The sequence below is a fragment of the Leucoraja erinacea genome, unplaced genomic scaffold, assembly GCF_028641065.1.
Source record: "Leucoraja erinacea ecotype New England unplaced genomic scaffold, Leri_hhj_1 Leri_131S, whole genome shotgun sequence".
NCBI lineage: Eukaryota > Metazoa > Chordata > Chondrichthyes > Rajiformes > Rajidae > Leucoraja > Leucoraja erinaceus.
This window is the reverse complement of record NW_026575583.1, coordinates 93,064-106,175: the sequence shown is the minus strand read 5'-3', so window position 1 is coordinate 106,175 and position 13,112 is coordinate 93,064. Positions and strand designations below refer to the sequence as shown.

General features: G+C 46.0%; 1 protein-coding gene across 1 annotated transcript in view; it reads right to left on the bottom strand.

Moving 5' to 3' along the window:
• The window catches only part of LOC129715683 (integrin alpha-X-like), a 118,714-nt gene that overhangs the window by 75,516 nt on the left and 30,086 nt on the right, over positions 1-13,112 (bottom strand). Inside the window, 3 exon segments of the mRNA XM_055665542.1 lie at positions 1,909-2,031; positions 2,033-2,057; positions 2,307-2,452. Of these exon segments, the coding sequence (XP_055521517.1) occupies positions 1,909-2,031; positions 2,033-2,057; positions 2,307-2,452 (294 nt within the window).

The following is a 13,112-nucleotide window of genomic DNA, read 5'->3' as shown; positions in this document are numbered from 1 at the left end:
TACCAAGATAGGGGGTGTTGTGGATAATAAAGAGGATTTCCAAAGTCTACAGAGTGATTTAGGCCATTTGGAAAAATGGGCTGAAAGATGGCAGATGCAGTTTAATGCTGATAAGTGTGAGGTGCTACACCTTGGCAGCACAAATCAAAATAGGACGTACATGGTAAATGGTAGGGAATTGAAGAATACAGTTGAACAGAGAGATCTAGGAATAACTGTGCATAGTTCATTGAAGGTGGAATCTCATATAGATAGCTCAGAGAATTGCTAAGGACAAACTGCACCCCCTCCACATACACCTGGATCTCCTGCCATCAGGCAAGAGATATCGAAGCATCAAAGCCTGGACTACAAGACTGCTAAACAGCTTCCTACCACAGGCTGTGAGGCTGCTAAACAGTCACTCTGTACTCACAGTCACTTGATTCTGTGGCTGGCACGGACACTTTAATAACTGGCACTGGCCACTCAAATCAGCTGCCCCGGACATTTTTTATGATTGGTTTATTGTATTTTAACATTGTGTTTTTACCTGCTTTTAACTATTTATACTGTTCCATCAGGGACTGGATTGTTTTTAGTGTTATTATGTGTGAAATGTTTTAAATTTCATGTGCGATGCTCCGCTATTCACTGGGAAACGTCTTTTCATTTTGCACTGTACAACTGTTGCTTGCAAGATGACAATAAAGGTTGATTGATTGATTGATAGGGTGGTAAAGAAAGCTTTTGATATGCTAGCCTTTATAAATCAGAGCATTGAATATAGAAGCTGGGATGTAATGTTAAAATTGTACAAGGCATTGGTGAGACCAAATCTGGAGTATGGTGTACAATTTTGGTCGCCCAATTTATAGGAAGGATGTCAACAAAATAGAGAGAGTACAGAGGAGATTTACTAGAATGTTGCCTGGGTTTCAACAACTAAGTTACAGAGATAGGTTGAATAAGTTAGATCTTTATTCTCTGGAGTGCAGAAGGTTAAGGGGGGACTTGATAGAGGTCTTTAAAATGATGAGAGGGATAGACAGAGTTGATGTGGACAAGCTTTTCCATTTGAGAATAGGGAAGATTCAAACAAGAGGACATGACTTCAGAATTAAGGGACAGAAATTTAGGGGTAACATGAGGGGCAACTTCTTTACTCAGAGAGTGTTGTGGAATGAGCTTCCAGTGGAAGTGGTGGAGGCAGGTTCGTTGGTATCATTTAAAAATAAATTGGATAGGCATATGGATGAGAAGGGAATGGAGGGTTATGGTATGAGTGCAGGCAGGTGGGACTAAGGGAAAAAAAGTTGTTCGGCACGGACTTGTAGGGCCGAGATGGCCTGTTTCCGTGCTGTAATAGTTATATGGTTATATGGTTAATATGGCCTTAACATGGGCAGGTGGAATTAGTGAAGACGGGCACCTTGGTCGGCATGGGCGAGTTGGCCGAAAGGCTTGTTTCCACATTGTGTAAGTCTGAGAGTCTGAGGCACTGTTGGTGAGAGGGAGAGTGAGAGGGGAGGTGGGTGAGGGGGGGGGGGGGGGGGGGGGGGGGGGTCAGTGAGGGGGGTGGGTGAGGGGGGGGATCAGTGATGGGGGATCAATGTGGGGGCGGGGGGTTCTGTGAGGAGGAGTGGGTGAGGGGGTGTAGGTGAGTGGGGGGGTCAGTGAGGGGGGTGTGGGTGAGAGGGAGGGGGTGAGGGAGCCCCTGGGTGTGTGGGGGAGTGTGGGAAAGAGGTAGAGGGGGGCCAGGGAGAGGGGGGGGAATGGGACGGAGGGAGAGGGAAGGAAAGGGAGAGGGAGAGGAAGAAGGGCAAAGGGGATGGGGAGAGGGGGGGAGAAGGGGAGAGAGGGAGAGAGGGAAAGGGGCGGGAGAGGGGGAGGGAGAGGGAGAGGGAGATGGAGAAGGAGGAACCTCACCCCAATGGCGTAGCGTGTGATGCGTTTACGTTTGGCAGCATCAACGGCAGGCTGGAAATAGCGGTTCTGGGATTCTCCGTCAGTGATGGTGATGAGGATTCGCTTGGCGTTGTCCCTTGCGCCCCGACGCAGGATTGAAGATGCGGTCACTGTGAGGGAAATGGGGAAAGGAAGGATTGACGAAGATACCTCCCTCCCGCGTCACTCCCTCCCTCCTGCAAAGCTCCTTCCACTCTTCCTCGCTTCCCTCCACCACCATTCCCTCCTCTCCCAGCCACCCTCTCCTTCCACTCTCCCTCTGTCCCTCTCTCCCTCTCCTTCTCTCCCTCTCTCCCTCTCCTTCTCTCCCCATGTCCCCTCCCCTCCCACAGTGCCCCCCCCCCCGACACACTACTCACGCAACGTATTTCATCCCGTTTGGAGTGTTCGTTCCTCCTCCCGTTTGACGAATAGCATCCACAAGCCCGGTTTTGTCCCAAGCAGAATTATATTTGTGAAAATCAAACTCCGTCTGGACATTACTGCTGAATTGAACGACAGCGATCTAGTTTGTGAAACAAAGCTAGGGTTAGTTTATTATTGTCACGTTTACCGATGTTCACACAGCACAGTACAGAACCAGGCCCTGCAGTCTGCCTTGACAATCCATACACGTCCCAGCTGCCTGCGCTTGGCTCATGTCCCTCTCAACCTTTTATGCATTTACCTCTCCAAATGTTTCTTAAACGTTAAGATGATTCACGTCACTGGAGCAGAGTTAGGCCAATCGGCCCAGAGTCTACTCTGCCATTCAATCATGGCTGATCTAGCCCTCGCTTGCAACCTCGCTCCTGCCTTCTCCCCATAAGCCCTGTCACCCGTATTAATCAAGAATCGATCAATCTCTGCTTTAAAAATATCCATTGACTGGGCCTCCACAGCCATCTGTGGCAATGATTTCCGCAGATTCACCACCTTCTGTAAAGAAATTCCTCCTCATGTTGTGGGAATTTTGGGAAGAACTGAGTTGTTTTTCCATTTTGTCATCAACATGGGCAGCACTTCACTCTGTGGGAATCGGATCTTTTGACTCTATGGGCCACCTCGTCCTGGCCTGTGGCCTAGGAGTCAATAGTTCAATTAATACAAAGAAGAACTGATGAACTCAAGGGTGCACCGAGACTCTCTAATCTTCCCACATAGAAGGAAGCCTGTCTCTCTGTATGACGTTACTGAATGTTGGATCACAATGGTGAGCCCTGTAAACAAGTAAACAGTACGTGACCAACCTTGCTGCTACGCTTTCAAAAATGATATTGTAGCGGAATCTAGTGGCTAAATAGTGTATGCAGAACCGTCGTCATTGGTCAGGACTGTCATGTGACAGGGTTTGTTCACGGGCTTTTCAGTCTGTTCAGTAGTTAGTGCTCTTCACGACGACAAGAGCTTAAAATGTAATTCCCGACTAAGTGAGTTACCAACGTAATTGCCGACGTGGTTAAAGTGTTTTTGACAATAAAGAACATTTTGCTCTACACGCTTGGTCTCGCTACAATTGGTGACCCCGTCCATCTGAACGTAATGGACTCAGCCGATAACCTCAATGCCAACCCAGCCCAGCAAAACATAGTTTGACTAAAGCTGCCCGTTTTCTGGGCGGCTCAACCTCACGTGTGGTTTCAACACATAGAAACATCGAAACATCGAAAATAGGTGCAGGAGTAGGCCATTCGGCCCTTCGAGCCTGCAGCGCCATTCGATATGACCATGGCTGATCATACAACTCAGTATCCTGTACCTGCCTTCTCTCCATACGCCCTGATCCCTTTAGCCACAAGGGCCACATCTAACTCCCTCTTAAATATAGCCAATGAACTGGCCTCAACTACGTTCTGTGGCAGAGAGTTCCAGAGATTCACCACTCTCTGTGTGAAAAATGTTTTTCTCATCTTGGTCCTAAAGGATTTCCCCCTTATCCTTAAGCTGTGACCCCTTGTCCTGGACTTCCCCAACAATATCAGGGAAGATATTACAGCAGTGTTTGGCAGGATAGATTAGAGAGCTCTGAAGAAGGGTTTCGGCCCGAAACGTTGCCTATTTCCTTCGCTCCATAGATGCTGCTGCACCCGCTGAGTTTCTCCAGCTTTTCTGTATAACCTTAGATTGGAGAGCTCGTCTAGGGAGGCTATTTGGGTGGAACTGAGAAATGGGAAAGGGGTAGCAACACTTATAGGGGTCTATTATAGACCGCCAAATGGGGAGCGAGAATTGGAAGAGAACAAATATGTAAGGAGATTGCAGATATTAGTAGTAAGCACAAGGTAGTGATTGTGGGAGATTTCAATTTTCCACACATAGACTGGGAAACACATTCTGTAAATGGGCTGGATGGTTTGGAGTTTGTAAAATGTGTGCAGGATAGTTTTTTGCAACAATACTTAGAAGTACCTACTAGAGAAGGGGCGGTACTGGACCTCCTGTTAGGAAATGAGATGGGTCAGGTGGCAGAGGTATGCGTTGGGGAACAGTTCGGGTCCAGTGATCACAATACCATTAGTTTCAATATAATTATGGAGAGGGACAGAACTGGACCTAGGGTTGAGATTTTTGATTGGAGAAAGGCTAACTTTGAGGAGATGCGAAAGGATTTAAAAGGAGTAAATTGGGACAGTTTGTTTTATGGGAAAGATGTGGAAGAGAAATGGAGTACATTTAAAGGTGAAATTTAAAGGGTACAGAATCTTTATGTCCCTGTTCGGTTGAAAGGAAATCGTAAAAACTGTAAAGAGCCATGGTTTTCAAGGGAAATTGGACACTTGGTTCGGAAAAAGAGGGAGATCTACAATAATTATAGGCAGCATGGAGTAAATGAGGTGCTTGAGGAGTATAAAGAATGTAAAAAGAATCTTAAGAAAGAAATTAGAAAAGCTAAAAGAAGATATGAGGTTGCTTTGGCAAGTTAGGTGAAAGTAAATCCGAAGGGTTTCTACCGCTATATTAATAGCAAAATGAATAACGAGGGATAAAATTGGTCCATTAGAGAGTCAGAGTGGACAACTATCTGCAGAGCCAAAAGAGATGGGAGAGATATTGAACAGTTTCTTTTCTTCGGTATTCACCAAGGAGAAGGATATTGAATTATGTGAGGTAAGGGAAACAAGTAGAGTAGCTATGGAAACTATGAGGATCAAAGAAGAGGAAGTACTGACACTTTTGAGAAATATAAAAGTGGATAAGTCTCCAGGTCCGGACAGGATATTCCCTAGGACATTGAGGGAAGTTAGTGTAGAAATAGCAGGGGCTATGGCAGAAATATTTCAAATGTCATTAGAAACGGGAATAGTGCCGGAGGATTGGCGTACTGCGCATGTTGTTCCATTGTTTAAAAAGGGGTCTAAGAGTAAACCTAGCAATTATAGACCTGTTAGTTTGACGTCAGTGGTGGGCAAAATTAATGGAAAGAATACTTAGAGATAATATATATAAGCATCTGGATAAACAGGGTCTGATCAGGAACAGTCAACATGGATTTGTGCCTGGAAGGTCTTGTTTAACTAATCTTCTTGAATTTTTTGAAGATGTTACATGGGAAATTGATGAGGGTAACGCAGTGGATGTTGTATACATGGACTTCAGTAAGGCCTTTGACAAGGTTCCTCATGGAAGGTTGGTTAAGAAGGTTCAATGGTTGGGTATTAATGGTGGAGTAGCAAGATGGATTCAACAGTGGCTGAATGGGAGATGCCAGAGAGTAATGGTGGATGGTTGTTTGTCAGGTTGGAGGCCAGTGGCGAGTGGGGTGCCACAGGGATCTGTGTTGGGTCCATTGTTGTTTGTCATGTACATCAATGATCTGGAAGATGGTGTGGTAAATTGGATTAGTAAGTATGCAGATGATAGTGAGATAGGTGGGGTTGCGGGTAATGAAGTAGAGTTTCAAAGTCTACAGAGAGATTTATGCCAGTTGCAAGAGTGGGCTGAAAGATGGCAGATGGAGTTTAATGCTGATAAGTGTGAGGTGCTACATCTTGGCAGGACAAATCAAAATAGGACGTACATGGTAAATGGTAGGGAATTGAAGAATGTAGGTGAACAGAGGGATCTGGGAATAACTGTGCACAGTTCCCTGAAAGTGGAATCTCATGTAGATAGGGTGGTAAAGAAAGCTTTTGGTGTGCTGGCCTTTATAAATCAGAGCATTGAGTATAGAAGTTGGGATGTAATGTTAAAATTGTACAAGGCATTGGTGAGGCCAATTCTGGAGTATGGTGTACAATTTTGGTCGCCTAATTACAGGAAGGATGTCAAGAAAATAGAGAGAGTACAGAGGAGATTTACTAGAATGTTGCCTGGGTTTCAGCAACTAAGTTACAGAGAAAGGTTGAACAAGTTAGGGCTTTATTCTTTGGAGCGCAGTAGGTTAAGGGGGGACTTGATAGAGGTTTTTAAAATGATGAGAGGGATAGACAGAGTTGACGTGGAAAAGCTTTTCCCACTGAGAGTAGGGAAGATTCAAACAAGGGGACATGACATGAGAATTAAGGGACTGAAGTTTAGGGGTAACATGAGGGGGAACTTCTTTACTCAGAGAGTGTTAGCTGTGTGGAATGAGCTTCCAGTGAAGGTGGTGGAGGCAGGTTCGTTTTTATCATTTAAAAATAAATTGGATAGTTATATGGATGGGAAGGGAATGGAGGGTTATGGTCTGAGCGCAGGTATATGGGACTAGGGGAGATTATGTGTTCGGCACGGACTAGAAGGTTCGAGATGGCCTGTTTCCGTGCTGTAAATTGTTATATGGTTATTGGGAACAATCTTCCTGCATCTAGCCTGTCCAACCGCTTAAGAATTTTGTAAGTTTCTATAAGATCCCCCCTCAATCTCCTAAATTCTAGCGAGTACAAGCCAAGTCTATCCAGTCTTTCTTCATATGAAAGTCCTGACATCCCAGGAATCAGTCTGGTGAACCTTCTCTGCACTCGCTCTATGGCAATAATGTCCTTCCTCAGATTTGGAGACCAAAACTGTACGCAATACTCCAGGTGTGGTCTCACCAAGACCCTGTACAACTGCAGTAGAACCTCCCTGCTCCTATACTAAAATCCCTTTTGCTATGAATGCTCACATACCATTCGCTTTCTTCACTGCCTGCTGCACCTGCATGCCTACTTTCAATGACTGGTGCACCATGACACCCAGGTCTCGTTGCATCTCCCCTTTTCCTAATCGTCCATCATTTAGATAATAGTCTGCTTTCCTGTTTTTTGCCACCAAAGTAGATAACCTCACATTTATCCACATTATACTGCATCTGCCATGCATTTGCCCACTCACCCAAGCTATCCAAGTCACCTTGCATCCTAGCATCCTCCTCACAGCTAACACTGTCCCCCAGCTTCGTGTCATCTGCAAACTTGGAGATGTTGCAATTCCCTCATCCAAATCATTAATATATATTGTAAATAGCTGGGGTCCCAGCACTGAGCCTTGCGGTACCCCACTAGTCACTGCCTGCAATGCAAATGCAGAGGTTGGCAATAGCTTTAGCAGCTTCTTCATTGGGTGTGGTAGAATTAAGGAGAGAGAGAGAGGCAGGGAGAGAGAGCGTAGCGGGGAGAGAGAGAGGCGGGTGAGAGGGAGAGGCAGGGAGAGAGAGAGAGAGGCGGGGAGAGAGAGGGAGAGGCAGAGAGAGAGAGAGAGGCAGGGAGAGAGAGGCAGAGAGAGAGAGGCAGGGAGAGAGAGAGAGGCAGGGAGAGAGAGAGAGGCAGGGAGAGAGAGAGAGGGAGCGAGGGAGAGAGAGCAAGGGAGAGGGAGAGAGAGAGGGAGAAAGATGGGAGGAGAGAGAGAGAGGCGGGGAGAGAGAGAGAGAGAGAGGCGGGGAGAGAGAGAGAGAGGCGAGAGGAGAGAGAGATTGGGGGAGAGAGAGAGAGAGGGGGAGAGAGAGGGGGAGAGGGGGAGTGAGACAGAGAGAGCGAGAGAGAGCGAGAGGTGGGGCAGAGAGAGAGAGAGAGAGAGAGAGGCGGGGGAGAGAGAGAGAGAGAGAGAGAGAGAGAGAGAGAGAGAGGGGGAGAGAGAGAGAGAGAGAGAGAGAGAGAGAGAGAGAGAGAGGGAGAGAGAGAGAGAGAGGCGGGGGGGAGAGAGAGAGAGAGAGAGGCGGGGAGAGAGAGAGAGAGAGGCGGGGGGGGAGAGAGAGGCGGGGAGAGAGAGGCGGGGAGAGAGAGATGTAGCGGGGAGAGAGAGAGATGTAGCGGGTAGAGAGAGGCAGGCATGGGAGTCCAGCTGCGGGAGACGTGTGGGGGGGGTGTACTTGAGCGGGGGGCGGGCCAGGTGGGCCTCGATTGGTGGGCATGTGAGTCAGTAAAACACAGAGTCCAGCACTGGATCAACTAAAGGGCCTGTCCCACTGTGGGGACCTAATTTGCGAGTTTAGTAGAGTTAGCACTCGACTCAAACTCGCAGCATGGTCGACACATCGTCCCAGGAGGTCTATGTAACTCTCCTTCATGCTCGAGAGAAGTTCGAGCAAGAATTTAATTGTCCTATCTGGGACACATGACAATAAACTCAGACAATCAGGCAATTTTTCATATCATGGCGTAAATCTCTATTGGAATACATAAAAATGTCACCGTTAGCGCGTTGTGCTTTCGAGGAGATGTTAAACGCACACGAACATCACACAAATACACACACAAATACACACACATTCAAGATCAGAGTTTTATAAGTATGAAAAAGATATATAACAATATATATTTGTGTGTGTGTGTGTGTATATAATATATACACACAATCTCTCTCCTGGGATTAATAAAGTTCTATCATATAGTATTGTGTGTGTAGGAAGGAACTACAGATGCTGGTTTAAACTGAAGATAGACACAAAAAGCTGGAGTAACTCAACAGGTCAGACAGAATCCCTAGACAAAAGGAAAATATTACGTTTTGGGTTGGGTCTGAAATAGGTTCCTGCAGACCTTTTGAATGTGGAAGGAAACAAGAGCACCCGGAGAAAACCCATACAATCAAAGGGAAAAGTAGCAAACTCCATACAGACAGCACCCATATTCAGGATCAATTTCGGGTCTCTGGCACTTTTAGGCAGCAACTTTATGTCTAATGTACTGCCCCATAGTCTTGAACCTAATTACAACATACACTAGCTGTAAAGGGGGCCATAGCGTCACTTGGAGATTTAAAACTGAAAATGGATAGTGTCTTGTTTGTAGTAACCAAAGTTATCAACGTATAATATTTTGTGTGTTGGAAAACAAAATATAGTGGCACAGCTGGTAGTCTTGCTGCCTCACACGCCAGAGATCTGTGTTCGATCCTGTCCTCGGGCACAGTCTGTGTTGAATTTGCACATTCTCCCTGCAAGCGTGTGGGTTTCCTCCCACATCCCAAAGACGCATTGGCTTTGTAGGTTATCTTGTCTCTGTAAAATTGCCCCGAATGTGTAGGGAGTGGGTGAGGAAAGTGGGATAACAGAACTTGTGTGAATGGGGAGACAAAAATGCTGGAGAAAATCAGCGGATGAGGCAGCATCTATGGAGCGAAGGAAATAGGCAGTGTTTCGGGTCGAGACCTTTCTTCAGACTGATGTAAGGGTGGGGGCGACGAGAAGAAGAAAGGAAGAGGTGGAGACAGTGGGCTGAGGGAGAGCTGGGAAGGGGAGGGGAAGGAGGAAGAAAGCAAGGACTACCTGAAATTAGGGAAGCCAATGTTCTTACCGCTGGGGTGTAAACTACCCAAGCAAAATATGAGGTGCTGCTCCTCACTCTGGCCATGGAGGAGGCCCAGGACAGAAACGTAGGATTTGGAATGGGAGGGGGAGTTGAAGTGCTGAGCCACCGGGAGATCAGGTTGTGAACTGAGTGGAGGTGTTGTGCGAAGCGATCGCCAAGCCGACGTTTGGTCTCACCGAAGTTGATCATACGCTGAATAATCCAACCACATTTATGTTTGGAAGTGGAAAGGCATAATAGAAATTGCATTCATTGCAACGTGTAAAAAGAGTTGAGTTACTGTATTGTAATTTTGCTGCATGTCATTGTGGTATATCGCATGTCTTGATTGGTGACTATGTTTAGTTTCTGACTTTATTTGAAGTAGAAATAACATGTGAATGCTCAAGTGACCATAATTCCGACTGGTAACTACGCACTTCGTCCGAGCACATTACCGCACGCCTCATGCAAGCCATCTTAAATGACCACCTAAACTGTCATGTCGCAACCTAAAAAGCTGCCATGTTTGCCCGGCTGGCAACAGGGGAAAAAAGTTAAGTTAGATCCCTGTAGTCTATAAGATCCCTCATTCTCCTGCACTCCAAGCAATACAGTCCCAGCCTGCTCAACCTCTCCCTATAGCTCAGACCCTCGAATCCTTGCAACATCCTCGTAAATCATCTCTGCACCTTTTCCAGCTTAACAAGATCTTTCCTATGGCATGTTGACCAAAACTGACCACAATACTGTAAATGTGGCTCTATTAATATCTTGTACAACTGCAACATAACCTCGGATATATATTCAATACTCTGACTGAAGAAGGCCAATGTGCTAATAGCCTTTAACCACCTTATCTACGTGTGACTCCCTTCAAGGAAGTGTTCCTGTGCTCCTAAATCCCTCTGCTCTACAACACCACCCAGACCCTACAATTCACTACAGATCTCATGCCCTTGTTAGACTTCACAAAGTGCAACACCTCACTTTCTCTGTATTAAACTCCATCAACCATTCCTCAGCCCACCTGGCCGACCGATCAAGTTCTTGACACCATCTTCTTCATCTGCATCCCCGCAGTTCATGTAACCATATAACCATATAACAATTACAGCACGGAAACAGGCCATCTCGGCCCCACAAGTCCGTGCCAAACACTTATTTTCCCCTAGTCCCATCTACCTGCACTCAGACCATAACCCTCCATTGCTTTCCCATCCATATACCTATCCAATTTATTTTTAAATTATAAAATCGAATCTGCCTCCACCACTTCCACTGGAAGCTCATTCCACACAGCTACCACTCTCTGAGTAAAGAAGTTCCCCCTCATGGTACCCCTAAACTTCTGACCTTTAATTCTGAAGTCATTTCCTCTTGTTTGAATCTTCCCTACCCTCAGTGGGAAAAGCTTATAGAAACATAAAAAATAGGTGCAGGAGTAGGTCATTCGGCCCTTCGAGCCTGCACCGCCATTCAATATGATCATGGCTGATCATCCAACTCAGTATCCCGTACCTGCCTTCTCTCCATACCTCCTGATACCTTTAGCCACAAGGGCCACATCTAACTCCCCCTTAAATATAGTCAATGATCTGGCCTCAACTACCTTCTGTGGCAGAGAATTCCAGAGATTCAACACTCTCTGTGTGAAAAATGTTTTCCTCATCTTGGTCCTAAAAGATTTCCCCCTTATCCTTAAACTGTGACCCCTTGTTCTGGACTTCCCCAACATCGGGAACAATCTTCCTGCATCTAGCCTGTCCAACCCCTTAAGAATTTTGTAAGTTTCTATAAGATCCCCCCTCAATCTTCTAAATTCTAGAGTCCAAACCGAGTCTATCCAGTCTTTCTTCATATGAGTCGTGACATCCCAGGAATCAGTCTGATGAATCTTTTCTGTACTCCCTCTATGGCAAGAATGGCTTTCCTCAGATTAGTAGACCAAAACTGTACGCAATACTCCAGGTGTGGTCTCACCAAGACCCTGTACAACTGCAGTAGAACCTCCATGCTCCTATACTCAAATCCTTTTGCTATGAATGTTAACATACCATTCGCCTTCTTCACTGCCTGCTGCACCTGCATGCCTACTTTCAATGACTGGTGTACTAACACACCCAGGTCACGTTGCATCTCTCCTTTTCCAAATCTGCCACCATTCAGATAGAAACATAGAAACATAGAAAATAGGTGCAGGAGTAGGCAATTCGGCCCTTCGAGCCTGCACCGCCATTCAATATGATCATGGCTGATCATCCAACTCAGTATCCTATACCTGCCTTCTCTCCATACCCCCTGATCCCTTTAGCCACAAGGGCCACATCTAACTCCTTGTTAAATATAGCCAATGACCTGGCCTCAACTACCCTCTGTGGCAGAGAATTCGAGAGATTCACCACTCTCTGTGTGAGAAATGTTTCCCTCATCTCGGTCCAAGAAGATTTCCCCCTTATCCTTAAACTGTGACCCCTTGTTCTGGATAATGGTCTACTTTCCTGTTTTTGCCACCAAAGTGGATAACCTCACATTTATCCACATTATACTGCATCTGCCATGCATTTACCCACTCACCCAGCCTATCCAAGTCACCTTGCAGTCTCCTAGCATCCTCCTCACAGCTAACACTGCCCCCAGCTTCGTGTCATCCGCAAACTTGGAGATGTTGCATTCAATTCCCTCGTCCAAATCATTAATATATATCGTAAATAGCTGGGGTCCCAGCACTGAGCCTTGCGGTACCCCACTAGTCACTGCCTGCCATTGTGAAAAGGACCTGTTTACTCCAACTCTTTGCTTCCTGTCTGCCAGCCAGTTCTCTATCCACATCAATACTGAACCCCCAATACCATGTGCTTTAAGTTTGTATAGTAATCTCTTATGTGGGACCTTGTCGAAAGCTTTCTGAAAGTCCAGATATAACACATCCACTGGTTCTCCCCTATCCACGCTACTAGTTACATCCTCGAAAAATTCTATAAGATTCGTCAGACATGATTTACCTTTCATAAATCCATGCTCACTTTGTCCAATGATTTCACCACTTTCCAAATGTGCTGCTATCCCATCTTTAATAACTGACTCTAGCAGTTTCCCCACTACCGATGTTAGACTAACTGGTCTGTAATTCCCCGTTTTCTCTCTCCCTCCCTTCTTAAAAAGTGGTGTCACATTAGCTACCCTCCAATCCTCAGGAACTAATCCAGAATCTAAAGGGTTTTGAAAAATTATCACTAATTCATCCTCTATTTCTGGGGCTACTTCCTTAAGTACTCTGGGATGCAGCCTATCTGGCCCTGGGGATTTATCGGCCTTTAATCCATTCAATTTACCTAACACCACATCCCGGCTAACCTGGATTTCACTCAGTTCCTCCATCTCATTTGACCCCCGGTGCCCTGCTATTTGCGGCAGATTATTTATGTCTTCCTATCCACGTCAACTCTGAGTAAAGAAGTTCCCCCTCATGTTACCCCTAAACTCTGTCCCTTAATT